Raw genomic sequence first — 27,384 nt, forward strand, 5'->3', positions numbered from 1 at the left:
ACTTGGTTGGCCTCTCCAAGCCAATCACTCCTTCCTGGCTACTCGAGAGCATTCCTCAGATCTGCAAACTGGGCTGGCACTAGGATGAGCAGAAATCCTGAAGGATGCCTTAGGCCCCCTGCCTGGGCACATCCCAGAGCGGACCAAAAGCAAGATTTTCTCCTATAATTACAATAACATTATTGCACCCCCAAAGCTTGACGCTGACATAATCTACCATTTTCTGCTACAGAGTCCATACTCAGTTTTCTCCCAAACACCCTCTAGGAACTTTCAAAGAGACCCTAAGGTCCTGTGAAGGCTTGCATATCGCAGTGTCCCATTTGAGGGAGAGGAGAAGGGAGAGGCGGCTCTGGCTCTTGGCTCAGACATCCGAGGGGCCCTTCTAAGTCCTTGGGTCCCTTGAATATCTCAGACAGACCCGGTACCTGAAGTTCTTGGCTGCGTCAGCCAAGTTCGAGTCTGCGTCAGCCTCGTCTTGAAGCCCTTGTAGGGTCTGCGCCCTTTTCGGAATCGGACCGCAGTCTGTAGTTAAGCCCAGTCTTCCTTCTGCTGGCCCTGGCCGGTCGGGGCCGGGTAATGAGCATCTCCAGCCTCCTCCTGAGAGAAGCGAAGCAGGAGTGTGTGTGTGTGTGAATGGGCGCACGTGCCCTCTCGGCCCCTCAGAGCAGCCCCCACCCCGGAACCCCAGGCCCTGGGTCCCCACCCTCCTGTTGCTATGACAACCAGTTCTGTGAGGACACGGAGCCTAGAACTGTGAGTGTGCAGTGGGCAGGGAGGGACGCGCGGACTCCCCGCATTCGCGCTCCGAGAACTTCATGATCATGAGGAAGAAAGAGAATGCGTCTTTATCTTCTACCCTCAAGGTCAGCGGGCAGGCTGGGGCACAGGCAGGGGCAAGGCCCTGACCCCAGGGGCCTGCTCAGTGTGAGCTGCACCCTCCTGACCCCTCCTCGCCCTCAGGGGACCAAAGAAGCTAGGAGAGCCTCAGGGACGGAAGATCCCTCCTTTAACTCCTGTGCCGGATCCTCGACGTCCATCCACAGCTTCACTGATGACCTCGGCTACCAAGGGAGCCGGGAGCTGAGCAGCGTGAGTGCCGCCTCCCCTGCATCCCGCCTCCCCTGGGAGCCCACGGCCCGTGCTCCGTGCCCGGCAATGGCCTGCGGCCACCTTCCCGACCTTCCCCGCATCCTTCCAGCCCACATCCTCACTAAGCGTGGCTCAAATTACTGCCTCCAGAGTAAAAGGCCAACAGTCATTGAAAGCACAGCTTACATATGCCTCTCTGGGTAGATGCTATTATTGTTCTGATTTTTCAGATAAAGAAACTGAGGCACGGGCAAGGGACATAACTCTCCCAAGATGACATGGGTCAGAAGTGGAGATGCTCGGTGCCTAGCCGGGTGTCTGACCCCAGGTCCTCCCCAACAAGTGCTTCAGTCCCGGACCGCCTTTCCACCCCTCCTCCGGGGCTTCCTCACAACATTTCTGGGCAGGAAACCAGCTGGTGGAGGGACTGAGCGGCCTGTGGCCTGGAGCGGCTCTGTTGGGGCCACGGTCGCTGACCCGCAAGTTGCTCCTATCTGAAGTGCAGGTTTGCGGAGGAGGAAGGTGCGCGACCTCGGGAACCATCACACTCACGGTAGACATATCCGTCCCCCGAAGCAGGAGCAGCCAGGACTTCCAGAGGGGACCCCTGGGGGGCAGGATCTGCCTCGCAGAAGGAGTCTTGTTTAACCACAGCATCCGCGTCGGGAGCCTCGAAGGAACCCCCTGGCGCCCGCTGCAGCAGGCTGAGCGCCCGGGGAAGGGGCTGTCTGGGGACTTGCCCGCGGTCCCCAAGGGGGAAGGGCAGGCTTCGCTGACCTCCCCTCCGACCTCGGTCCTTCTCTGCCTCACTTGCCCCCTCAGACACCAAGGCCCGTGGGTCGCGGGATGGGTCACGCCTCGCTCTCGGATTCCCCAAGGAAGAAGAGCCCGGCCTGGCGCCGTCCCGGAGGCAGAAGCGGAGCCTGAGGAAGCACAAAGGGGAGAAGGACGAGCAGGAGGAGGACGAGGCCAGCAGGGGCCCCCCGCCCCGGCAGTCCCGGAGGCCACGGCAGAAGCAGCGCCCCAGCCCCAGCGCCCCGGGGAGCGGCGCCTGCGGCCAGAGCCCGGCCTCCCGCTGGAGCCTGGCCGGCTTGCGCCGCTGTCTGTGCGGCTGCTGCTGCGCTCGCTGGCCGGGGCGGGGGTCGGGGTCCGGGACGCCCCGGCCCGACGGCTAGGCCTCGCGGGGGCTGTGCCCGGGCGAGGCCTGGCCCGGAGCCGGGAGCCCCAGACGGTCAACCTTTGTAAATAAAGCCCAGTTTATGTTCGAGGATGCAGGTGCCAGCCCTTTGATTGCGGGACGGAGAGATGGGATGGTGGATCTGGGGGGCACGCGCCCGCTTTCCTCCTCCCGTCCCGTCCCGCATCTCTCTGGACGCTTGAGCACCCTTTCCAGCTGCGTCGGAATTTCTGTCCTAGAGGGAGGCCTTGGTGGGGGGCGGGGGCTGCGGCTTGGAGAGGGAAAGAGCGAAGGGCGAGGCCTGGGGGCACGTTCTTCAGCCCCCCCACCCCCTCCAGAGTTCGGCTGTCGCCCAGACCCTCAGGTCAAAACAAAGCTCGTGGGCTCCTCACTTAGCAAAAGGTGAGATGGGAACACAGGCTGCTGGCCGCCCGCCTGCCCGGAAACCCGCCTGGCGTCCTGCCTCAGTGAGGGGCAGAGGGGCCTCGCCCTCCAGGACCTCCTTCCGGCCCCTGCCCCTGGCTGGCTGGGAGGGCAGCCCGTGGGGACAAGTGGAGATGTGCAGCCGTCCTAGCTGGGGCTCCCACAGGTTGCTGAGGCTGAGGGCCCCGCGGGGAAGGGCGGCGAGGACACAGGACCCGCCGGGAGGAAGGCTGAGCGGGCTGTGGCCTCAGCCCCTTCCGGGGGCTCGGAGGCAGCAGTTGTCGCAAAGACTCAGTGGCCCATTAACCACCGGGAGCCCCCCCGGGGTGGGGGTGGAGGTCCCTGCTGTGAGCGGTTGGCAAGTCCCCCGGGAGGAGCGGGGTAGGTGCACCGGGATCGGCCCAGGGGCCATCATAGCAGCTCCTAGAATTCACTGACATTCGTCCTGTTTCCCGGGTGTATTTAAATTTTGTAAATGCTCCATGTGTGCTTGAAGACTTTATTACACGGGGCACCTGGGTGGTCCAGTGGGTTAAGCCTTGGCCTTCGGCTCAGGTCATGATCTCAGGGTCCTGGGATCGAGCCCCGCATCGGGCTCTCTGCTCAGTGGGGAGCCTGCTTCTCCCTCTCCCTCTGCCCCTGCTTGTGCGCTCTCTCTCTCTGTGTCAAATAAATAAAACCTTTAAAAAGTGTATTACAGGGCGCCTGGGTGGCTCGGTGGGTTGAGCCGCTGCCTTCGGCTCAGGTCATGATCTCAGGGTCCTGGGATCGAGTCCCGCATCGGGCTCTCTGCTCAGCAGGGGGCCTGCTTCCTCCTCTCTCTCTGCCTGCCTCTCTGTCTACTTGTGATCTCTACCTGTCAAATAAATAATTAAATAATTAAGGAAAAAAAAAAGGTGTATTACAGCAGCGTGCTTAAAAATAAAAACAGGGGCACCTGGGTGGCTCAGTCGTTAAGCGACTGCCTTGGGCTCAGGTCACAATCCCCGGGTCCTGGGATGGAGCTCTGCGCTCAGCAGGGAGTTTGGCCTGGGATTCTCTCTTTCTCCCTCTGCCCCTCCCTGTTGACTCGCTCACTCTCAATAAATAAATAAATAAATGATACAAATCTTTTTTAAAAAGTAAAGTTTAATTTTGCCCATTTTAGATTTTTATATATGTGAAATGATAAGCATATTCTTTTGTTATCCCTCCCCACCCTGTTGGCTTTGTTGTGTTTTCTATCTTATTGATTAAATCCTTTTTCATTGTGGTAAGATGCGCAACAGGACATCCACCGTGTCGCCCGCTTCAAGGGCTCAGGTCAGGGCACCCAACACGCTCCCGCCGTCGGCCTCCAGAACCCGTCACCACGCGGGCCTGAAACCCCGTCCCGCCGGGCCTGGACCCTCCGTCCCTCCTGCCCCCGCCCTGCGGCCGCCCCTGCTCTGTCTCTGCGGGGCTGGCGACGCGACGGGCCTCCTGCATCGCAGGGGCTCCTCCTGACGGTGACGGTTATTTCGGGCGCTGTGACGTCCCCGAGGCCCGTGCCTGTCGCAGCGAAGCTAGAAGGTCCCTCCTCCTCAGGCCCCAGGGACGGTCCCGCACTCTGCGGCTCCTGTCACCCATGGGCCGACAGCTGGCTGACTTCACGGTTTAGCTCTTGGGAATAATCCTGCTATGAACACAGGTGTACGAACATCTCTTCAAGACCTCACTTTCCATTCCTTTGAGGTTAGACCCAGGAGTGGAATTCGAGCCATGTGCTCGGGCCATTTCTCATGTTTCGAGACGCTGCTACAAGCCGGTGTTCCACATGCTCTACCATTTCGCATTTTCACCAGCAATGCCGACGTCCTGTTTCATCCCATCTTCACCAGCACTTGCTGCTGTTGTTTTTTTGTTTGCTTGTTTGTTTTTAAGATTTTATTTATTGCACGGAGAGAAAGACAAACGGGGGGAGTGGAAGAGGGAGGAACCCGAGCAAGGCCGAAGGCAGACGCTCAACCTGAGCCACCCAGACACCATGTTTTTGTTTTTGTTTTTTAAAATTATTTCTTCGAGGGGAGCCTGGGTGGCTCAGGGGGTTAAGCCGCTGCCTTCCGCTCAGGTCATGATCTCAGGGTCCTGGGATTGAGCCCTGCATCGGGCTCTCTGCTCAGCGAGGAGCCTGCTTCCCCCTCTCTCTCTGCCTGCCTCTCTGCCTACTTGTGATCTATTGCACTCTCTCTGTAAAATAAATAAATAAAATCTTTAAAAAAATAAAAATAAATTATTTCTTCGAGAGAGAGAGCATGAGCAGGGGGAGGGCCAGAGGGAGAAGGAGAAGCAGGCTCCCCGTGGAGCAGCGAGCCTGACTGTGGGGCTCCATCCCAGGACCCTGGGACCATCATGGGAGCTGAAGGCGGAGGCTTAGCAACTGAGCCACCCAGGCATCCGTAAGATTTTATTTTTAAGTAATCTCTGCACCCAACATGGGCTTAAAACTCACAACCCCGAGATCAACAGTTCTACAATCTGCCCACTGAGGCGCCCACACACCCTGAAAAAAAAATCTGTATCTTAGAATTCATGGTATGTTAGACCTTATTGCTATTGTCTCTGCCGGCAGCTATCAGTTACAGAGAGACGCGTATTCAGTCTATGACTGAGGGTTTTCCCTATTCTCTTTATGGTGCTCTCAATTTTCTCTCTCTTTTTTTTTTTAAGATTTTACTTATTTGAGAGGGAGAAACAACACAATGGGGAGGAAGGGCAGAGGCAGAGGGGGAAGCAGGCTCCCCACTGAGCATAGAGCCCAATGTGGGGCTCAATCCAGGCCCCTGAGATCATAACCTGAGCCAAAGGCAGACGCTTAACCCACTGAGCCACCCAGGCGCCCTCTCTCATCTTAAATAAACTTTTTATTGTGCAAAATTTTAGATTTATAAAAAAACTTACAGCAAAGAGGGTTCCTACAGACCCCGGGCCGGGTTCCCCCACCTACGGTCACCCTTCACTGTCCCGGGTGCTAAGGCGGCCGCGTGGCTCATGCGTTGTTACTAACTAACATCTGTACTTCACTCAGATTTCTCTAGCTTTCAGCCGATGTCTTCTCTGGGGCGCCCACCCCGGATGCTCTGACACATTTGATGGTCGCGTCTCCTTAGGCTCCTCACAACTGTGACCGTTCCTCAGACTCTCCTTGTTTCCGATGACCTTGACAGTTCCAAGGAGGACGCAGACGGGACAGCACGGTGTTTTCCTCGTGATTAGACGGGAGTTATGAGTTTCGGGGGAGAAGAGAACTGAGGTCAGATGCTGTTTTTATCGCCTCCTGTCCTGAGTACATGCTATCGGCGTGATTTCTTGTTGACCTCCACCCCCGTGCTGAGGTTGCGTCCCCTCTCTAAAGTCACGCGGCCGTTGCCCTTTTCCTGCTTTGGAAGGGAGGCCTGTACAGCCCACAGCCGAGGAGCGGGCAGATTGACATAAGCTGTTGGGAACTTTTCCTGCACACATTTGTCTCTCTTCGCCTATTTTTTGATCCATTATTGATGTGCATCAGTAGATCCATGGGCATACTTTACACTCTGGGTTTCAATTCTATGCCGCCACTGGAGGCCTTCCAGGGGCTCCCGTGTCTTCTGCCACACGCTGGTCACTGTGGTTCTGCCGGTCCCCCTGGTGTGCTCCCCGCTCATCTAGCAGGAGTCCTGTCCCGGCATCGGACGTTCTTCTGGGAGACCTGGGGGAGTTCCCTGGAGGATGGCATCAGAGACCAAGGCCTGGCCGCCAGGTGCCGAAGACGCCCCCACATGTCGCACCTCCTCGGCCCCCTTGCCACGGAGAGCCAGGACGCAGGCAGGCGGTGCCAACTCGTGCTCCCCGGGCGTTTGCGTCTGCGGCTGCATTAAGCTAAACATGAGTTCGTGCTGGTGTCTCACCTCTAATCCATGACGACTCAGGTCTTCTAGACTCAGCCCCTCACTTGTCTGTAGACTCCCGCTTCCCCGGGAGCACCGCGCGCCCCAGGGATCCGGCATTTACTTAGGTCTATCCCAGTGGGCTAGACCAGGCTTGTTAACAAGACATCCGAGGGATGCGTATCGCCCCGAGCCCAGGGCTAGGCTTCCTTGCCGCTGTTTTCACAGATGCCGCTCATTTCTGAGTTTCTGGGTCCGCAGCGACGCCCCTCCTCGGGGAGTTGATTTCATCCATTTATGACATGGTTTGAGCCTCTGGTTACATTCTTCATCCTGTCCTGGTGTCCCCTGACCTCCTAGATGACATGTTTCTCATTTGCATATCCTAGGGTCCTCTGCTGGAAGGTTCTATGGGTCTTGGTAAACGCGCTGGCGGTGTTACATATCCACCGGGGCAGGACCATGCATGATGGCTCCGCCGTGCTGGGAAAGCTCCCAGATTTCTTGACATGGTGTTTCCTTCTTGTCCTGCCTCAGACCCCTCACTTTTATTTTCTCCCTCCAGTCGTTTGGCAGGAACACATTGTGCTTCTGTTTGCTGAGTGGGAAAACATCCATCCTGGGGGCGCCTGGGAGCCCCAACCAGTGAAGCATCTGCCTCCTGCTCCGGTCGTGACCCCGGGGTCCTGGGATGGAGGGGCTGCTTCTTCCTCTCCTCTGCCCCTCCAACCCCACTTGTGGTCTCTACCTAATAATAAATTAAAAATCTTATTGAGGGGCGCCTGGGTGGCTCAGTGGGTTAAAGCCTCTGTCTTCGGCTCTGATCATGATCTCAGGGTCCTGGGATCAAGCCCCACATTGGGCTCTCTGCTCAGCAGGGAGCCTCCTTCCCTTCCTCTCTCTGCCTGCCTCTCTGCCTACTTGTGATCTCTGTCAAATAAATAAAAATCTTTAAAAAAAAATCTTGTTGAGGAACTGGAGGTGGCTGGCCCACCCACCAGGCTCCCATGTGGCTGTGGACACAGCAGTGCTGGGCCCGGTCCCTCTCGGGCTGGTCGGCCCTCGTTCTCTCGCTGCTTTTGACCTCTTTGCAGGACGCGAGTCTGTTGTAACTCACTGGGTTTCCTGAATCTGTGAATTGTGGTTTTCATCAGTTCTGTCACTGTGATGTGACCTAGACGTGCAGTGGAGCCCGTGCCCATCCTCGTGGCCTGGCCGTCTGCACCAGCTCCCGGCGCAGCGGCGTGGCACCGGCTAGCGCGCCCGTCCACGGACGCCCTGCTCCCGTGGCTTCCACGCCCTGCTCACCTCTCCACTTGGTCCTTCTGCCACCGGGACGTGTCTGGTTTGGTAGTTTCCAGTCTCGGCGGAACTTCCATGTTGGGTCTTTATCTTGCGACACTAAGCAGCTGCTCTCATCTGTAAGCCCAGTTGCCGGAGTCGCCATGGGTCCGTCCGTTGTCCCTCGTTCTTGCTTGGCCTCACGGGCAGCACCTTGTCCTCACTGGTGCATCGTTCACTTTTACACGGTTGACAGTATGTTCTGGAGATTTCTGCTGCTTCTGCCACGCACCTGGGGACGCCGGCCTGCTGTTCCCCCGGCTCCTGTCCTTCCAGGCTCTCAAAGCACAGCGCGGCCCCTCTGTTGTGTTCCCCATGGGCAGCAGCCGCAGGGTCCGAGGCAGGGCTCCGCAGGGCAGTGGCCTTCCCCCTCCCCGCAGTGCCCCCACCGGTTCTTGGTGGCCCTTTGACGCTTTTTCAGTTATTTTTTCACCCAGTAGTAAGGGGCACCCGGGTGGCTCCGTCGCTAAGCGTCTGCCTTCGGCTCAGGTCATGATCTCAGGGTCCTCGGATCAAGCCCCGCATGGGGCTCCTTGCTCAGTGCGGAGCCTGCTTCCCCCGTCCCCTCCCCCTGCTTGTGGTCTCTTGCTCTGTCAAATAAATTTAAATCTTAAAAAAAAAAAACCCCAAACCCTGTAGTTAAAGTGCTGGCGAGGGACGTCTAGCCCATGTTACCTGAAGCGGGGCCTCCCACTCATGGCTCCCCCGTGTCGCACCGTGGCCGAGTCCGTAACCTGGTGCACGGGACACCATCGGCACTCGACTCTCCTTAGCTGGCACGAGCTGCGGGACAAGCCGGCCCTGTCTGGTCTCGGAGCTCAAGACCAGAAGCCCCTAAAGGTCACTTGGAGAAGGTCTGGGCGGCGAGGCTCCCCGGTGTTTTGACTGTTGTCCCCGAGGTGAGGGGGAGCTAGTCTTGCCATCGCATCGGTCGGCAGGAAGGACCTTTCTGCGCTCCTCCCTCAGCCCGGAGGGGTTGGGGACCGGCTGTGCCCCCGCAGCCCTCCCCGCACCTTCAACGCTCAGCATCTCGGTGGACTGGACCCAAGAGCCACTCCCACCAGGTCCCGCCTGGTAAAAACCCTGGAACCAAGCTGCTTTCGGCGAGCCTCCTCGCCCCCAGAAAACAGACTGAGACACACGGTGACATCAAAGACCACGTCATTTATTTACAAAGGCCAGTGTGGACGTTGGGGAGGGAGGGGGAAGCCACACAGCCATCCTCTCTGGACTGCTGGTCCCTTTCCCACCTGGAGGAGACCCTGCTTCCACGCGCTAAGCTGCGCACGAGCCTTCCCCGTGCTCCGAGAGCCACATCCTATTCCAGATCAGAGGCATGACTGCCGCCCTGTCCCTTCCTTCCTCAAATAGAACTTTCTGGCCTGGAAGCAAACAGTGAAGATTCCAAAGGCCAAGGACATGGGGGCATGGGGGAGCCTCCTGTACCGACCCCCTCCCACAAGGGGGAGGGGCGGCCACACTACCCTTGGGGATGCAGCGCCAGGGGCCCGAGGGGCCCAGCTCTCTGGACTGTTTGTGCTCCCGCCCGAGGCTGGCCCTTTGCCCCCTTCTCTCTGGTGGGAGAGAGCGTGGAACGGAAAAAACACCCCCTGTGCAACTCGCTTACACACGCGCACACACACCCACTGCCAGGACAGACCCCAACCCTTTCACGTCTTTCGAGGGGGGTTCCAACCAGCGGTATGCAGGGACACTGGTGGGTCCTGGCCCCAGAGCCGGGAGGAACCCCTTCCTCCAGCTCCAGCTCTGTTAGCATCTCGAGGCCTTCTCTGCCCGGCCTGAGCCCGCACTCTCCCACCTAAAGCAGCTGCAGGGCTTCTGTCCCCAAGTGTCAAGTCCAACTTCTGAGCCGTTGATTCAGTCGTTCCCCACTTCCCTTCCTCCGGCGGATCTCCACGGGGCTCGTTCGGGGCTCATTAGCTCCTTGTACAGAGAGGGCGGTCGCCTCCCCCTTCGGGCAGGGAGGACAGGCTGCTTCCTCTCTTGGGACATCCCAACAAAGCCTGGATGAGGGGACCAGGAGCGGGGGTGAGGAGGCCAAGAGCCTGTGCACCTGCTCCTCCCTCCGAGCGTGCGACCCTGGCTCGGGTCAGGCTGCCGGTGGGAGGAGGGGGCAGAGGCAGGGGGAGTCTCCGGAGCATCCGTACAAGCTCTTGTGGGCCATGTGGAAGATCCCATCCCTGCCCCACCCCTGGGGCATCTGCAGGCCGCACGAGGGGCCCTGCAGCGGGGCCGGGAGCGGGGACTGGGCCATGACACTGTGAAACCAGCCCGCACAGCCCTGCAGGACCTGGACAGAAGACTCCGAGGGAGATGTGCAAGTGAAACCAGAATCGTCAGAGCTCCGGGGCCAGGCCCGCGGCCCTGAGGCCAACCTCCTTTCTGGAGAGGACGGGGAGCGACGGGGACGGCAGGCACAGAGGGCAGGGGCTGGCGCCCGGGAAGGGGAGAGGCAGGAGACGCAGGCGCGCGGTTAGGAGAGCTGCGAGCCCAGGAGTCTCTCGATGGCTGCATTGACGTCCCCTCCCGTGGCAATGAGGGCCTGTAGGTTGGCCTCACGGTCGATGAAGCCCATGGAGTTGAGCTGCTCGAGCTGCTGCTGGAACCGCACTTCCGGTGTCTGCACCTGGACGGGACAGCCTCGTGAGGGGCACACAGGACCCGCCCCCGGGGCCAAGGGAGGGGGACAGGAAGTCATCTCGCATGTCCTCAGGGTCAACCAGTGGGCAGGGAGGGCCCGCACCCAGGCCACTAAACGACCGCGGGATAGAAGGGGGGCCTGGCTCACGTCCAACTCCTCAGCCCACGCTCCTGACCGCTTCCCCTCAGCGCTCGGGACACGTTCGCGGGGTTCTGGAAGCCAAACACGGCCAACCCCGGCCGCGTCCACACGGACCCAGGGAAGAGGCCGGAGAAGGACCCGGGCGAGAAAGAGCCCGTTAGGTTTTGCTCAGCCAATCGACAAATACACACATTGACAAAAGCGAAGGCTTTTCATGTTGGACCCTCCTGTAACACCCGGAAGTGCTTCCCTGCGGGACACAGAGGCGGGCGGAGCCTAGATCTTGACCTGGGAGCCTACCGGCCTCTGACTGGACGGCAGCACCCCCATAGGAAACGTGCGAGAACCTTCGGCGGTGTTCTGTGCTGTCCCCCGCCGCAGGCTGGGGCCCAGGGACTCGGGGCGCCAGCCTTCCGCGGGCTCTGCAGCACAGAGCCTCCTACGGAGCTGGGCCCGCGCACGGTTCTGCTGAAAGGCTTTTCCCAGGGGAGGTACGGAGGCCGGAAAGAGAAGGGCCTCGCCCAGGGTCAACCCGACTCCCCAGCCGATGCCCGGGCCTTGACTTGGCGTCCCAGGGCTCTAGTGACCTCGTCCCCCAGAAGCTTCCTCCCCAGCCTCTGTGCTGGAGGAGGCTGCAGTCCCTGAGAGCCCCCTGATGGCAGCACCAGCGCTGGGACACGGTGGCTGACGTTCACACTCGGGAGCCGGCGTGCCTCGGTCGGAATCTCGGCTCTGTCACCGACTTACTGGCTGTGTGACTCTGAGCAAGCCACCTGGCCTCTCCGGGCCTCTGTTTCCCCTCTTGTGGCTGGGAGAACACGGAACAAACGCACCCTCCCACAGAAGGTGCTCAGAACGGTGTGTGGCAGCCCGGAGGGACGGTCACTAGTCTGAGCCCCGTGTCATGGCAGCATGAACTGAACACGGGGAAGGCAGCACCCACCCGAGGCCGGTGGGTGGCCAACTAGAGCCTGAGGGCCGGGCCGGCTGACTGCAGATGCTCGGCTGTCTCCATCCTGCGGCCCCGCCCCCCAGCGCAGCCCCACTCCCCATACCTGTGAGCCCCCTCCCCCAGCCAGCAGCTGGACCATCTGTTGCACGAGATGCTGCTGAGCGCTGGGGGCCCCCGTTGGAGAAGATGCGGCAGGGGGCGCAGGCGAAGAGGTGGGGGCCTCGGGTGCAGACCCAGTGTTGCTGCCTGCTGGGGGTGCTGGGGTCCGGGACATCCCGAAGGAGCCAAGGCTGCAGGCAGGAGAGACCAAGAGGTGGGAGGCGCGTGAGGTCCGGAAGGCGGGGAGGTGGGAACAGGAGAGCAGACCACGGGGCTGCGAGGCGCGCCAGGGGAGGGGGAAGGGAGGAGGAGCCGAACCTTGCTGCCCCCCAGGGTGCCCCTCACCTGGGAACCAGCCCAGGGGCCTCGGTCTGCAAGGTCTGCAGGCCCTGCTGGATCTGCAGCAGGGCCTGCATGGCGCGGGGGTTGGTGAGGACAGACAGGGACTCCGGGTTCTGCATCTGGTGGGAAACAGGCACAGGAAGGCCATGGGAGGTGGCCTGATGGACTCGGAGGCCCCCTGCGCCCCGAGGCCAGAGCTCTGCCCCGCCCTCCAAGCCCGCGCTCAGGGCCTCACGCACCTGCTGGAGGAAGACGGGGAGCTGCAGGCGGAGCTGCTCCTGGAGCTGGGGGTTCCCCGCAAAGAGCGGCACATTCACCATCATCTGCAGGGGTGAAGGCAGCAGGGGAGGCTCGGCCCGTCCGCCCCAAGAGTCCCCACAGCCCCGGTCTCCCTCCGCAGCCTGACCACTGTGGGCAGCGTGGGTCTCAGGGCACCCTGGAGGCACACTCCGGGCGGCGAGCCCAGGCGCTCACCTCACGCCGGGCGCTGACGGCAGCGATGGCCAGTTCACGGTGCTCGCTGCGCCACGCCCGTTGCGGGCACCGCTAAGAACTCCCGGAGCCTGCACAGCTCTGGGAGGGAGGGGCCACTGCCGAGACCGCTGGCAAGCCAACTAACCCGGAGGTTCCGTGTGGGCCTGAGACCCACGCCCCGCGGCTGGCTCGGGACCGAGCTGCCCAGCACGAGCCACTGCCCCGGCGCACCCCTCAGGGCAGCTGCATACCTGAGCAGCGAAGTCGGGGTTCTGGGCCAGCGTCTGCATCATGCCGCGCATGTAGGGGGCCGAGAGGACGTTCTGCATCAGCTGGGGGTTCTCAGAGATCTGCTGGAGGAGGGCCTGCATCTCTGGGCTGTTGAACACCCCTGGCACACGGAGGAAAAGGCAACAGGAGGAAAGGGGTCCAGGTGGAAACCGGGTGCCGCCCTTCCATCCCCCCCCCTTGTAATGCTGCCCGGTGACGCGGCTCAGAGGGCAGCGCTAACACGGGCCCCCAAGTACAGGGGCGCGGGTCCCTCTTCCCGGTTGGAAACTGGGTCTCTCTCATTCGTGCCCCCCCCAAATGCTCCTGCCCCAGGCTCGATGTCAGGGTTGGAAAGGGTCGGTCAGAGGTCACCTAGACTTGCGGTCTGCAGGCTTGTCTTTGTGCCAGAAGCCTTTGCTCAAACCACATCTCATTCCAAAACCAAGTAGGCCAACAGTCTGCTCAGAGCCCGGCAGGATGGCTGGAGCCCCTCCCACTTGGTCCTTCCTTCTCCCGGGGTTGGCCCAGGTACCCCAGGACTGGAGTACAATTTTAAAGCAGTGGATCAGGTTCAAATCCCTGATTTTACAAACAAGGGAAATGAAGCATACGGAGGGAAGGGGACTTTCAGATCAAGGTACCTGCCCACCCCTGGCCTGGGGCACAGAGAAATCAGGGCATCTACTAAAGATACTCCCAGGCTCATACGTACAGTCATAGTCCAGATACATGGGGCATCCCCAACAGTTGTGCAGTGCGTAACCCCCCCTTCCGTGCAGCTCTGCACATCCCTCTCCCCCAGCCTCACACCTGCCTACCCCACGTGTGCCCTGAGTCCTCCCCCGCAAGCTCCTCCCCAGTCTGACCCAGTGACGCTGGTCAGCTCCATTAGGGGCTGAAGAACTTCAGAGGTGAGCCACCACCCAGGCTGCTCCCAGGGACAGGAGACACAGCCCACACCACCCCACGTCCTCTGAGGCTGCAGAGCCCCCTCCGTGGCTTCAATACAGTCTCACCTGTCTTCATATTCTGGGGCAGTGTGAACCCCATTCAGTCCTGGGGCACAGGGACCACCCTGATGACCCCATTAAACTCCTTCCCCCCCAGGACATACCTGACCCCAGGCTAGCCGCATTGATCCCAAAGGGGTTCGAGACTGTCGGGTGCACCTGGCTGGTCCCGGATCCTCCGGTGCCCTCCCCACCGGACCCGGGGGCCTGGGAGGTGGGGGGTGAGGGGCTCCAGGGGTTCGGGAGGGGTTCTCGGTTCTCAGTCCGCAAAGGCTGGGAGCACGAGCTGTCAGAGTTCCCGGCCAGCGAAGAGAAGGGGTTGTTGCCAAACTGGGAGGAGGGAAAGGCTCTGGGTTAAGGACTGAAACAAACCAGGGCTTAGGGCCAAGCCCTTGCGTCCTCTCTCCTAACAGCCTCCCCTCCCTAGAAAAGGGACAGGGGCCTGAGACCCCCGAGGGCAGCTCACAATGGGCAGCTACCCCCTCATCCCGCAGCGTAGGAGCTGGCCAGGGCTGGCGACCCGAGTCACAACAGATAACTGGAAACTTCCCGTCCCTCCCGGTGCCTCTAAACTTTTGGTTTCTAGTCTCCTCTGCGCCCCGTGGGACTCCACACACACCCTTCCCATTGCAAAACCACCCACCTGTCTTCCTTAGCTCTCAAGGGGCAGAAACAGGCTCCTCTTTGCACCTTCCCCTGACATAATGGTTGGCTTGATGGGCGCTGCCTCGAGCTCAGCCCGGATCGGCCTCCCGGCTTCCCCCTTTCCAGCCATCTCGCTCTGCACCCACTCCCCAGAATCCGCCCCCCCTCCACCAGGGCCCTAAATGGCTTTCCATCCCCTGAGGGCCACAAGCCCATCTCTGGCTGAGCATGCCCCCCACCCCACCCCGCTTCCTCCTCCTCGGCCTCCTTCAGCTAAACAGGTCCTCTGCACCAGGCTCCCCGCTGTGTCACTACCCCAGGGGGTCTGCACCCCATCAGATGGTGCGCTGCCTAAGGCAGCCCTGGGAGCCCTTCCCTCCGGGCCCACTGCACCTGGGAAAGCCCTGTGCGGGGGGGGGGGGGTATCCACACCCTATGCTCCCGCTCAGGCTCCCTCTCTGGAGGGTCTGGGTGGGCCGCACCTAAGCAGGAGGCACTGAGCAACGTCAGGCCCTCCTCGCCGTGGGGCTTCCTGCTTATTCAAAGTGGGTTACAGGGATCAGAGCTCACCAGGACCCCAGCCCTGAGCCACGCCTCCCCAGTCTGACCAGATGACTGCTGACAAAGGGCCCAGGCCCACGCACGACCCCGAGGCTCTGTCCCTGCTTTTGCCATCCTGTCCTGGTGCCCCACACCCACCATGGCTGGGTTCCGGTACGCTCTACGGACCAAACCCCTTTCCAACCTCCCTCCAGCAGTAAGAGCACCATTTGCGGAGCACCTACTCTGCACCTGGCACATTTATTCTAACGCTTACAGCAGCCCTCCGATACACCAGCTCTCCAAGTGTGGTCCTGGGGCCCGTCCACAGCTTTGTATAGTTCTGGGGGGTTGTTTGCTTTTCTTCCCTTTTGTTGTCTTCCTGACTGCTCAGTGGCCTTTTCCAGAGGCTCCGTGACATGGGACATTGCAAGAGCCCGAGGGCCGAAGCCCGGCTGGGAGTCCAGTCGGCCGGCGGTAAAGCCAGACCTTAAAGACGTCAGCAAACGTTAAAGCAAGGCCACGCTCCGCTCACGTTTCCTTCGTTTAGGAAAACGAAGTTATTTTTTTAGAAGATTATGCCATCTATGTTAACGTGTAGTGCATTTCCTCTTATTTTAAAACCAATTACTACACCTTCCTTGCATTTCCCAGCTGTGATTCAGAAGCGGTGAAGAGGGACAGCTCTAACCCACAGAAACAGAAGCTCCTTGGGTCCCTAGCAGTTCCTAAGCGTCTAAGGTGGTCCGAGGCCCCAAGGATCAAGAACCTCTGCTCCGCGGCGTTGCCTCCAGTCTGCAGATGCGGAAGCTAAGTCTCTGGAAGGAAAGGACTCGCCTGTACCACTAGGAATGGGCGTGAGCGCCCGAAGCCCGGTTTGCGGACACCAGCTCTCGGCTCTTCCCCGGGGGCTCCTGCGGCCTGGCGTGCGTCAGAGCGAGCCCGAGGGCTTGCCGGGAACCTTTCTCAGCTACCGGTTTCTTTTAACCATGTGCACACGTTACTTTTATGAACATTTTAAATTAACTACTTACATGTAATTTCAAATAAATAAGTTCCTTTTCTTACTTTATATAACTTTTTATTAAAATAAATTCTTTAAGGGACGCCTGGGTGGCTCAGTCGGTTAAGTATCTGCCTTCAGCTCAGGTCAGGATCCCAAGGTCCTGGGATCAAGTCCTGCATCGGGCTCCTTGCTCGGTGGGGAGTCGCTTCCCCCTCTGACCCTCCCCCCTCTCGTGCTCTCTCTCTCTCAAGTAAATAAGAAAAATCTTAAGAAGAAATTTGTTTAGGGGCACCTGGGTGGCTCAGTGGGTTAAAGCCTCTGCCTTTGGCTCCGGTCATGATCCCCGGGTCCTGGGATCGAACCCTGCACCGGACTCCCTGTTCTGGGGAAGCTGCTTCTCCAACTCCCCCTGCTTATGTTCCCTCTCACTGTCTCTCTCCCTCTCCGCCAAATAAATAAATAAATAAAATCTGCTTTTAAAAAGCAGATAATGGGGGGCGCCTGGGTGGCTCAGTGGGTTAAGCCGCTGCCTTCGGCTCAGGTCATGGTCTCAGGGTCCTGGGATCGAGTCCCGCATCGGGCTCTCTGCTCAGCAGAGAGCCTGCTTCCCTCTCTCTCTCTCTGCCTGCCTCTCCGACTACTTGTGATTTCTGTCAAATAAATAAATAAAATCTTTAAAAAAAAAAAAAAAAAAGCAGATAATGGGGGCGCCTGCGTGGCTCAGTGGTTAAGCCTCTGCCTTCAGCTCAGGTCATGATCTCAGGGTCCTGAGATCAAGTCCCATGTCGGGCTCTCTGCTCAGCGGAGAACCTGCTTCCTCCTCTCTCTCTCTCTCTATCTGCCTACTTGTGATCTCTGTCAAATAAATGAATAAAATCTTCTTTTTAAAAAAAAAAAAAAGAAAGAAAAAGCAGATAATGGGGGCACCTGGGTGGCTCAGTGTGTTAAGGTTAAGCCTCTGCCTTTGGCTCAGGTCATGATCCCAGGATCCTGGGATCCTATTTGTGATCTCTGTCTGTCAAATAAATAAATAATAAAAAAAGCTTATTCTTTTTTTTTTTTTTTAAGATTTTATTTATTTATTTGACAGAGATCACACGTAAGCAGAGAGGCAGGCAGAGAGAGAGGAGGAAGCAGGCTCCCTGCCGAGCAGAGAGCCCGATGCGGAGCTCGATCCCAGCACCCTGGGATCATAACCTGAGCCGAAGGCAGAGGCTTTAACCTACTGAGCCACCCAGGTACCCCCAAAAAAGCTTATTCTTAAAAAAAAAAAAAGAAGAGATTTGTTTAAAAGACTCCTAATTGATCCCTATATGCACTTTCTAAATTTGAAAGAGCGATGCCAAGAATAACCAAGAAGACGTTGGAGAATAAGGCGGGGGGTTTACTCTACGGGGGAACCCAGACTTAGTGAAGACAATGTGGTATCACTGTAGGGACAGACCGACCAGTGGAACCCTGGACAGTCAGCAAGACACACACTGATCTATGGAGACGTGCTGCAGGCCGGAGGCGGCGTGGGCAAGGGAGTCTGTTGGGTTACCGTGAACCACAAGGAGCGGGGGCTTTTCTCTTCCCCCAGGAAAAGGTAACGTGGGACCCCACCCTCCCACCCAGGCACAGGTTCGGGCAGGGGCTGGGGGTGTTCAGTGTGTGAAACTCCATCAAGACACACATTTACAACAGGGGTACCTTTCCAAAGTCGTATTACTCTCCAGAAAGACATTTTTTAAACGTTTTGAAAAAGCAAGTTAAAAATGATACGAACAGCAGGATACCACTTCTGTGAGGTTTAAAAACACGCAGATCAGGGCTGTGGGCTATTCATGGCTACAAACACGGGCCATAAAGGAAGAAAAACGATAAACGGCCCGACTTCTCGGAGCCGGTTCGCTCTAGAGACGGAAAAGGGTAAAATGGGGCAGGGGTACCTGGAGGCTGCGATTCTATCTGGAACGTCTTATTCGCAAATATTAAACACGTCCAGGAAACTAAAAAATACTAACATCAGATGCCTCTGGGGTGGACAAGAGGTGGCCTGGACATGGAAATAGAAGGACCCCTTTGGTTTACTTTGTGTAACTTCGGAACGTGGAAGTGTATAAATGTATAACATATTCAGCATAAATTAAACTTAAATAAAGAGCCAAAGCTCTTATGAAGCTACACACGTCAGCACGTTAGGGCAGCAGGGACACAAAAGAACGCTGTGTTTTTTCTATACTTTTTCTGCACTTGGAATAATTCTTAAGGCATTTTCGAAAGTGCATCTTCCCAAGCCTGATCCCAGAGACTGAACCAATAAAGAGCTCAAAGAAGGGGCCAGGAAGCTCCTTTCTGATAAGCCCCCAGGGTGATGCTGACACAGGTGACCCGTGGGCCACACAGGAGACGCACGTGCTGGGCTTGGCTGTCCCACTCCAACTCTGCCTCACGACCTCTGAGCCCCTGGTGCACGAGACAGTCAAATCCCTTGGACACCACGCCTGCCCAGCATGCCCAGGGAATTCTGCTACCGACTGCCCCACTGCCTCGGCCCCTCACCAGACTGGACTGTCCCTGCCTATGCTGCAGAAGTGCTTCAAGCCCAGGCCCACTCTCAGAGAGCTGGAGCAGAAAAGAGGAGCAGACATCACCCCAGGCTTGCGTGGGTTGGGGGAGGGACTCCTGAGCCCCAGCAGCCCTCCCCCAGCCCGGCCCCCAGCCCCACCTGTTCCCGGGCAGCACTGAACATCGGCTCTTGGATGTCTGTGTACATGCGGCGGAGGGCGTTATACCCCCCGGGGATGCTCTCCAGGTTGCTCAGGGCCCGGTCCTGGTTCCGCATCATTTCCTGCATCATGGCTGGGTTCCGAGCAAGCTCCATGGTCTGGTGGGGAAGGGAGAGACAGGAAGAATCCTAGCACCAGGGACATACCAAGCTTGGAAGAGGGTAGGTCCTGGAGGGGGTTCCTGCATCAGACAGGCAAACCGAGTAAGAAAGGACACGAGAAGGAGGAAGAGGCAGCAAAAGAAATCAACAGCTACTGAGCACCTACTGCATACAGACATACAGACACCAGGCACAGCCATGTGCACGACCAAAGTCATGGCATCCCCACAACACTCGTCCCAAGGAGACATTCCTGTCCCTATTCTGCAGATGAGGAAACCGACTGAGACTCACTGGGGACATGGAGCCAGGGAGTGGCAGAACCAGGTTTCCGGGCCAGGCAGGTCTGTCTGCCCGAGACCGACTGTGGTTCCTGGTGATGACCACGAGTCGGGGAGGGAAGGCATTCAAGCCAGGTCAGCGCTCCCCACACTCTCTCACAGCGGCCTGGGGTTTCTGGCTGGCCAGACCACACGAAACCTGAAGATGGGGGCTTTCTCTCTGGAGCCAGCAAGGCTCACTGTCAGTTACGGGCTGCCCGTGTCAGTGTCGACCAGGACAAACAGTCTGTGACGCAGGTAACCGCACACTATGCCTTCTTGTCCCCACGGACTGGGGATGCCTTCCTGTCCTTACTCCCAGGCCCGCTCCGCACCTGCCTCTCTGCGACACCTTTATGTCCACGCTGGGACCCTGACTCCTGGTCCTGTGACTCCCGCCCGCATTCAGTGTTTGCCCGGGGACTTCCGCGCACCAGGCACTGCTCTAGATGGCGAAGAAAACACCTTCAAATCCTCGCTCTGAAGGAATTTCTCTCCTGGTGAACGCAGCCCCGGTGCCCACAGTCCTGCCGCCAGCAACTGTCCTCGCTGCGCTGGGCGGTGAGCCGCAGCTCCCAAAGGCCAACGCGACACTGCGTCTTTGGGGTCTCTGGCTGCCACCAGCCCTGCCCAACCCTGGGGCTCCACAAGTGCCCTCCTGCCCTCGCACCTGCTGTCCCTCAGCCCTGGGTGCGCTTTCTCCTCCTCTGGTTCTCAGCTCTGGGGACACCTTCTCCAGAAGCCTCCCCTGAGCCCCAGGGCAGGGCTGGGTGCCCCGTCCAGGCTCCTGGGAGCTCCTGCGGGTGCCTCTGCGATGGCACCTACTGCTTGGCACGATAACCACAAGCCTGCTTGGCCCACTCGCCTCGGAGACTGGATGTTCCCGGAAAGCGAGGCCTCCCGCTGCGGGGTCCACTACACGGGTGCCAGGGGCAGGGTGCATGCGCGCGGACGAGCCCGGGCAGGACGAGGCGGCCCCACCCCTGCCGTACCCCCCACGTACCTGCCTCATGAGCTCGGGGTTGTTGAGCATGTGGCTGATCTCGGGGTTCCGCTCCATGAGCTGCTGCATCTGCGGGTTCGCCATGATCATGTGGCGCATGAGGTCAGGGTTGGACATCATGTCCTGGACCAGCGGGTTCTCCATGATCTGCGACAGCATCTCGGGGTTGGACATCAGCTGCCTCTGCATCTGCTGCTGCAGCTCCATGAAGTTGGCAGAGCCCAGGCCCAGGCTGCCCAGGCCCAGGAGGCCCCCGAAGCCAGCTGCGGGGAGGGGCCGGGGTCACCAGCGGCTGCGAGACCCCGCCCCCACCGGGCCACAGCCAGGGCCGCCACATGCTCAGGGCTCCAGGACCAGCTGCTCCGCTTCTCATCTCTCCCCTTGCCGGTCCCTCCATCCTCCCCACCCCCGCACCCCCACCCCACTCCACTGCCCTCCTAAGACGGAGACCTCAGACCTCGCTGGTGGCACAGGCTGAGCACTGGGCACAGTGCAGAGATGATGCCCTGCAGGGGCTGCCACATGGACAAAAAACATCCCCCAACCAGCGGCTGCTGGACCCCCTCGTCCCCACCCCCGATAGCCTCACCCAGCGGTCTCCACACCCCTAGCTGCATTGCGTCCCTCCCTCCTAAGGCTCATCCACGCTCCCCTCCCCCAAGAGGCCCCGGGAGGCCAGTTTCTGCCCCAGCTCTACCCACGTCCCAGTGTCTGGAACCCCAGGCCCAGGGGGCCCTCGGCCCATCAGCCTGGGAGCAGGGACCACATTCCTGCCTCCTCCGGGCTCTCCCTGACTCCCCAGCCCCGGACAGGATAGAGAACTCCTCCCTGATGGCTTACAGAGTATGGACGCAGCAGCACTGGGGGGTCCCTCCCCAGCCCCCGGGGAGGGCCCCCCCCCACTGCTCCTCCGGCTGCTGGCGTCTGAAGCTGCACTGCCAGAGGTGGACGGCTGGGCGGGGGTGGCGGGTGAGGCGGGCGTGGTAGATGGCGCTGAGGCAGGGTCCGGAGTAGAGGGGGAGGACCCAGCGCCAGCAGCTGGGTCTTGAGCCCTGAGGACAAAGTCCTAGCTGAAGTGAACAGGCACGGGGAGACAAGGAGCTCCTTCCGGTGCATCTCCTGCTCTAACCTTAGCCGCCTTGGAAGCCACCCTGAGGCGGGGGCGGGTGGTGCTGGGGGCAGGGGGGGAGGGGATCATGAGGGAGCAACTGGTACCGCCTATCTGCCTTGGGGCACTGGGGAGAGGGAGGTGAGCTTCCTTTCCCCTGCAGGGGAGACCCCAGGGCTGCCTGGCAATCCCTCTGGGAGCCGCCTTCCTAGGTGTCTGCATGGCCCTCCGGGTTCAGGGGAGCCACACGTGAGAGTGAGGCCTGGATGGGGAAGCCCAGGCAGCAGCGGGATCTGCTCCTCTTGGGACTTATTTCTTCTTTTGTTTTATTTTATTTACTTATTCATTTATTTGAGAGAGAGAGAGAGAGAGAGAGAGAATGAGCAGGGGGAGAGGCCGAAGGAGAAGCAGGCTCCCTGCCAAGCAGGCAGCCCGATTTGGGACTGATCCCAGGACCCTGGGTCACGACCCGAGCAGAGGACAGACGCTTCACCGACTGCCCCCCGGGCGCCCTGGACTTACTTCTGTGGGGTCTTGATGACCAGGTGGACAGTGAGCCCGTCCTTGATGCCGTGCTGGCTCAGGGTGTCCCCGTCCTTGAGGATCTTGCCTGCGAAGATCAGGACCAGCTGATCCTGCTGAGCCTTAAACCTCCTGGAGATCTCCTCTTTGAACTGTGGTCAAGAGGCAGAGGTCACGGCTCGGCTCCCCTGGGTTCCACCCGCAGGGACCCTGCCTCTGATCTGGGGAGTCCCCTCCGCAGTCAAGGCCCCATCCACCCAGCGGCCAGGAGCAGCTCCCTTGTTAACCCAAGAGACGACCAGGGACAGGCTTCTGTCTCAGCTTAACCCCAGGGTCGTGTGTCCTAGAACGCCCAGCCAGTTCCCTCTGCCTCCCTCCTCTGCCCCTTCCCCCCAGCCCCTGGGGACCACGGCGCTGCGCGCGTGTCTCTGTCCCAACTCCTTTGGCAGGCTTGGACCCAGGCCTGCCTCCCTCCAGCCCTCGGCTCTAGACTCTGGGTTCCCCTGCCGTCCAGCCTTCCTGCGCCCATCACCGCACCCAGACCCCGGTGATCTCACAGCAGCCAGTCTCTGTCCTGTGAGACAGATAAGAAGTTCCACGTCCACTTTCTGGATGAGGAAACTGGGGATCAGCACAGTTAGGTAACTCGCCCCGGGCGGCCTGGAACTCGGGCGGCCTGGAACTCGGGCGGCCACACCGAAGCCCTGGCTCCGGACCCAACACAGGGCTCTGAGCTAAGCTGATTCCCAGCGGAGCTCTGCCGCAGGCGGGCCCTGGGCATTCTACGGCAGGGGAGGGGGCAGTGATGGCCCCGGAGACTGGCTTGGGAGGGTCAGACCGCCCGGATCTATCAGCTCCCCCCCAGAAACAACCAAACCAGCCCAAACGGGACCCTCTCCGTCCGGAGTGCACTTGCCCCGCGAGGCCGCTGCCTGCTCCCCTCCCTCCAACCGGACGGCCTACCTCACGCCCCGCCTGTGAGAAATCCTGGAGCAGCCACGGGGCGGGGGGGCGGCGGACACGGGCCGTGTCCCCTCACTCACTCAAGCGCCGCGCTTTCACTGAGCACCTACTGCTCACCGCCAGCCCCGGAGCGGCCGAGGGCCCGCTGGGACCCCCTCAGCGTGAGACGGTGGGCCGGACGAGCACCGAGGGAAGCGCTCCCCCAGCGCCCCGCGCCCTGGCAGCCGGGGCCGCCCCCCGCCCGCTCCCCCGGCGCAGCGCCGAGCCCGGGGCCGGCCGGCCGCGGCCCCCGACCCCCCGACCTGTCCTCGGGGCGCACGCTGCCCTCAGCCCGCGCGTCCTTGCCCTCCGCGGTGCGAGGCGCCCCCTCCCCGCTCTCCGCCACGCCCCCAGCCCAGGCCACAAGGCGAGCCCCGGCCTGGCGTCCGCCGCACGCGCCGCGCTCCCCCAGCTCCCGCGCGGGACGCCCGCAGCCGCGCTCCTGCCCCGCCGCCCCTCCGAGAGCCCGCGGGGCCCCCGCCCTCCCCGCCCGCCGCCTCGGAGCCGCCGCTCTCCCCGCAGACCCCTCCTCCGCCGCCCTCGCCGCGCGCACTACCTCCTTGACGGAGGCTCGGTCGCAGATCACAATTTCCTCCTTGTCCTTGGGGGTCTTGACGGTGACCCGAATGGGGGGCCTGGCCTCGGCCCCGCTCGGCTCCGCCATGCCGCCGCCGCCGCCACCCGGCCGCCCGCCAGCCCGTCCCGGCTCCTCCTCCTCCTCCTCCTCCTTCTCCTCCTCCCCGCCCCGCCGCCCGGCCGGCTCCGCTCCGGCCTCCGCCCCTCCGCCCCTCGGCCCTCCGCCCTCCCCTGCCCTGCCCTCCCCTCCCCGCGGCCGCGCAGCCCTCCGGACCTGCCGCGCCCACAGCGCCCCGGGCGGCCTGGTGGGGGCACTGCAGCCGGGGCGGGGCGGGCCTCGCCGGGCGCGGCGGGGCGGGGCGGGGCGCGGCGGGGCGGGCTCCCCGAGACAGCCGGCCGCCCGCCCGGGCCCGCAGCCTCCGCGACGACTGCCGCTCCGGGACAAAGCGCCGTGTCCCTGTCGCCGCCGCGCCGCCCCGAGCCTCTCCCGACCCGGAGGCTGGGCTGGCCCGCGTCTGGACGTCCGCCCAGGGCTCACCTCTAGGACCGACCACGTCCCCGGAGGCCGTGGCCCGCACGAGTCTACTAAGCGCGGTTCCCGGGGCCTTTCGGAGCCTCGGCCCGGCTCACGGGGCCGTGCGTGACGTAGGGAACCGCTCGGGAGAGTAACCGGACGTGTGCCTGACAAAGACTGGGGTTGCTTTTTCGGTTTCTGGTCGTGGACTGTCAAGCGGGCATGCTGACGCTTCTCTCCCCGGGGTGGGGGGGACGGGACTGGGTTGTTCAACGACCTTCCGGTCCTGTCCCCGTCCTTTCGCTCCCGCTCTTTTCCCCCCAACAACCGCGTGGTCCCCGGGGAAAGGCGAACTACAGTTCCCAGGGTGCGCCGCGAGGCCCCACGGAACTACAACTCCCGGCGCCCCCCGCGGCGGGGCGGCGTTGCGTCGCCTCCCGGGAGTCGGGCCGGGACCTCTGGGTCGCGCGGCGTTCCGGAGCAGCCGGGAGCTCAGGGAGGTGCCCGCGGGGGCCCGCGGGAGGCAGCGCGGGGCCTGGCGCGGAGGCCCGGGCCTGGGAGCCGCAGGCATGCTGCGTCCCAAGGCTCTGACCCAGGTGCTAAGCCAGGCCAACACCGGCGGTGTCCAGAGCACGCTGTGAGTGCGGCCGGCGGGCGCGGAGGGGAGCTGGGGACGGGGCTCGGGGAGGGCCGGGGGCAGAGCGGCCGCGGCCGGCGGGAAGCACCGCGCTCCGCCCGGACCCTGCTTTCTGGACGCGCCCCGGAGGGAGGTGGGGCGAGAGCGCAGGCGTTGTGCTCGCCGCCCGAGCGCGTCCCTGTCGCTTACCGCCGCCCGCCAGGCTGCTGAATAACGAGGGATCCCTGCTGGCCTACTCCGGCTACGGGGACACGGACGCCCGGGTCACCGCCGCCATCGCCAGCAACATCTGGGCTGCCTACGACCGCAACGGGAACCAAGCGTTTAATGAAGACAATCTCAAATTCATCCTCATGGACTGCATGGTATGGAGAAGGGAGCCACTCCCTCTGTCCCCCGAGGGGATCCCCGTGGGGCGACCTCGCTCCCAGCCTGGATGGTTGGAGGGGCAGGGACAGGATCTCCCAGGGCTACTGAGAGCTGGTGTGCTGCAGCTCCGTGGTAGGCAGGACCCCAGGCAGCCTGCGGTGGTGAGCCGGCAGCTGGGGCCCCAGTGTCTGCCTGGGCCTCTGGTCTCTGCTGGCCGCTGGTCAGTCCCGGAGCCCTGCGTGTGTCTGGGAAGCTCTCTGAACTTCCTTACTGCCTCCCTAACGCGGCAGTAATACCCCCAACAGGAGCTCCTACACACAGGCTTGTGAAGATCATGCGAAAGGATGTAAACTGGGCAGTGTCCTTACCCCAGAGCCACAGGCTCACGGAAGCACAGCAGAGTCTCCAGACCCTAGGCCCGTCCCTGCAGTTTACAGAAGGAGCTGCAGTCCAGAAAGGGGAAGTGGCCATTAGACTGTGAATTTCCCAGAAACTGTCTCACGCACCTTCGTTTGTTCAGCCAACAGATGTTGAGGTCCCTGCAGTATTCGTGAGCACTAGGGAAAGAGGAGCAAACAGGACCAAAACTGCGGCCTTGATATCTCACGGCAGCTCAGGGTTTTATGTGTGTTATAAAATATGTATGTGAGTCAGAACACTAGGATGTAAGAGACCAAAAATGCTACGCAAAACGGAAGCGAGGAGGGCACATATTCAAGACAGTCTCAGTCTCACTGAAAAGATATTTCATTAAAGATCCAAAGGAAAGGGGCGCCTGGGTGGCTCAGTGGGTTAAGCCACTGCCTTCGGCTCAGGTCATGATCTCAGGGTCCTGGGATCGAGGCCCGCATCAGGCTCTCTGCTCAGCAGGGAGCCTGCTTCCTCCTCTCTCTCTGCCTGCCTCTCTGCCTGCTTGTGATCTCGCTCTGTCAAATAAATAAATAAAATCTTTAAAAAAAAGATCCAAAGGAAGTTGGGCGGCCGTACGGCCCTCTAGGGGAAGAACAGTTCTGACAGAACAGGAGGTGCAAAGGCCCTGAGGTGCACTAATGTCTGGTCGAGGATCAACAAGGTTGATGTAGCTCAAGTGGCCTGGGAATGGGGGAGGTGAGTAGGAGGGAGGCCAGAGAGGCAGGGAGTGCTGCCCCTGGGCCCCAGCGCACAGCAGATGCCCAGTGGAAGTGTGCTGAACCAAATTGAAAAGGCCCAGAGTGAACTCTTCCCAAAGGGTTTCCACTGTCCTGGGGCCCCCTGCCTCGTCCTCACCCCATATCCAACCAAGGATGCCATTTCCACTCTGCTGATGACTTCTGCGTGCTGCCTACCCTCGAATTGGTGCTGTAGGGCCATAGCTTTCCAATGTCTTGTCTGCACCCCAGCCGTAAGAAGTACCTGTGAAGTCCGAGCCCACACCCCCCAACTAAGACAAACACGCAGTGTGCTCCATTACTCTTTTCCATGCCGACCCACCTCCTTAACTGATCGAACCCTAGAGTCAGACCTGCAATTCGAAAAGCTTTACCTTGAGAAAAGAAAACTCTATGCTTGCATGTTCCTTTCGGGGTCTTTGGGGTGGACCCATAATCATGACGTCACCCATCTGGACAGCCCAGGCCAGTTTCAAAACTGCGTCCTGTGTACTAGCCCCCTCACCGGCGGGGAGGACACGGGAGTCATGGGAAGGGAAACCAAGGTCTGTGAGGTCGAGCTTCCTAGGGGAGGTCAGTTAGCAGGGGCTGTGCTGATCCTGGAGTCTGAGCTCAGGACCCCACGTCCAGGGCTGCAGCCAGAGCCCCTCGTCTGAAGCCCTTGCCATGCCCAGGGCATGGAAGGAAGATGATAGGCTCTCTGAAGACAGTCTCATTGAAAAGCGAGGGCTAAGGGTGCCCAGCAGAACTTCACATCCCTCCATGTCACCCCACCAGGAGGGCCGTGTCGCCATCACCCGGGTGGCCAACCTTCTGCTGTGTATGTATGCCAAGGAGACAGTGGGCTTTGGAATGCTCAAGGCCAAGGTGTGTATATGCCCGTCCCTCTGGGCCTGTGGGCCACCTCCCAGGAGCGGGGCGGGGAGGGGTGCTCAGCAGCGGGAGTCCCTCCAGCAGCGGACCCCGGGCCGGCCTGACTTCTCCTCCCTTCTTGCAGGCCCAGGCCTTGGTGCGGTACCTGGAGGAACCCCTGACCCAAGTGGCCGCCTCCTAGTGGGCCTCGGCTGAAGCTGGGCTCGGAAAAGAACAATGACTGTGTGGAGGGGCAGGGCCCCCTCAGAACCCTTTCTGGGTGATGGGGGGAGAGCGAGACTTTGCTTTTTCCAAGAATAAACTTGAACTCCTATCTTGTGTGCTGCCTGCTTTCTTGACCCTGGGTAGCCCAGGGAGGTGGGATGGAGCCAGCACTGCTCTG

General features: G+C 60.7%; 2 protein-coding genes across 2 annotated transcripts; one reads left to right on the forward strand and one right to left on the reverse strand.

Annotated features, from left to right (window-relative positions):
- Nucleotides 1-9,061: 9,061 nt before the first annotated feature.
- On the reverse strand, nt 9,062-23,565 carry UBQLN4 (ubiquilin 4). The gene is made up of 11 exons (XM_044266554.1): nt 23,442-23,565; nt 21,884-22,035; nt 21,094-21,305; nt 20,254-20,516; nt 18,769-18,927; nt 13,972-14,197; nt 12,839-12,978; nt 12,353-12,436; nt 12,117-12,232; nt 11,776-11,962; nt 9,062-10,564 (listed from the first exon to the last, which is right to left on the reverse strand). The coding sequence occupies exons 1-11, from the start codon at nt 23,547-23,549 to the stop codon at nt 10,412-10,414; spliced, it is 1,800 nt and encodes a 599-aa protein (XP_044122489.1). The 5' UTR covers nt 23,550-23,565; the 3' UTR covers nt 9,062-10,411.
- Nucleotides 23,566-24,171: 606 nt separating this feature from the next.
- On the forward strand, nt 24,172-27,315 carry LAMTOR2 (late endosomal/lysosomal adaptor, MAPK and MTOR activator 2). The gene is made up of 4 exons (XM_044266556.1): nt 24,172-24,612; nt 24,815-24,977; nt 26,907-26,996; nt 27,127-27,315. Exons 1-4 carry the CDS (start codon nt 24,545-24,547, stop codon nt 27,181-27,183), a joined length of 378 nt encoding a protein of 125 aa, XP_044122491.1. The 5' UTR covers nt 24,172-24,544; the 3' UTR covers nt 27,184-27,315.
- Nucleotides 27,316-27,384: the final 69 nt, after the last annotated feature.

This window comes from Neovison vison, chromosome 10 (genome assembly GCF_020171115.1).
Source record: "Neovison vison isolate M4711 chromosome 10, ASM_NN_V1, whole genome shotgun sequence".
NCBI classification, from domain to species: Eukaryota; Metazoa; Chordata; class Mammalia; order Carnivora; family Mustelidae; genus Neogale; species Neogale vison.

Bases quoted from the DNA above. Each gene is read 5' to 3' on its own strand.
- UBQLN4 (XM_044266554.1), bottom strand. From the start codon at position 23,549: ATGGCGGAGCCGAGCGGGGCCGAGGCCAGGCCCCCCATTCGGGTCACC. The intron at 21,306-21,883 runs GTAAGTCCAGGG...CTTTGTCCTCAG, and splicing joins GTCATCAAGACCCCACAGAA to GGCTCAAGACCCAGCTGCTG. The intron at 10,565-11,775 runs GTATGGGGAGTG...TGTCCCGTCCAG, and splicing joins CTGGGGGAGGGGGCTCACAG to GTGCAGACACCGGAAGTGCG.
- LAMTOR2 (XM_044266556.1), top strand. From the start codon at position 24,545: ATGCTGCGTCCCAAGGCTCTGACCCAGGTGCTAAGCCAGGCCAACACC. The intron at 24,613-24,814 runs GTGAGTGCGGCC...GCCGCCCGCCAG, and splicing joins GGCGGTGTCCAGAGCACGCT to GCTGCTGAATAACGAGGGAT. The intron at 26,997-27,126 runs GTGTGTATATGC...CCCTTCTTGCAG, and splicing joins TTGGAATGCTCAAGGCCAAG to GCCCAGGCCTTGGTGCGGTA.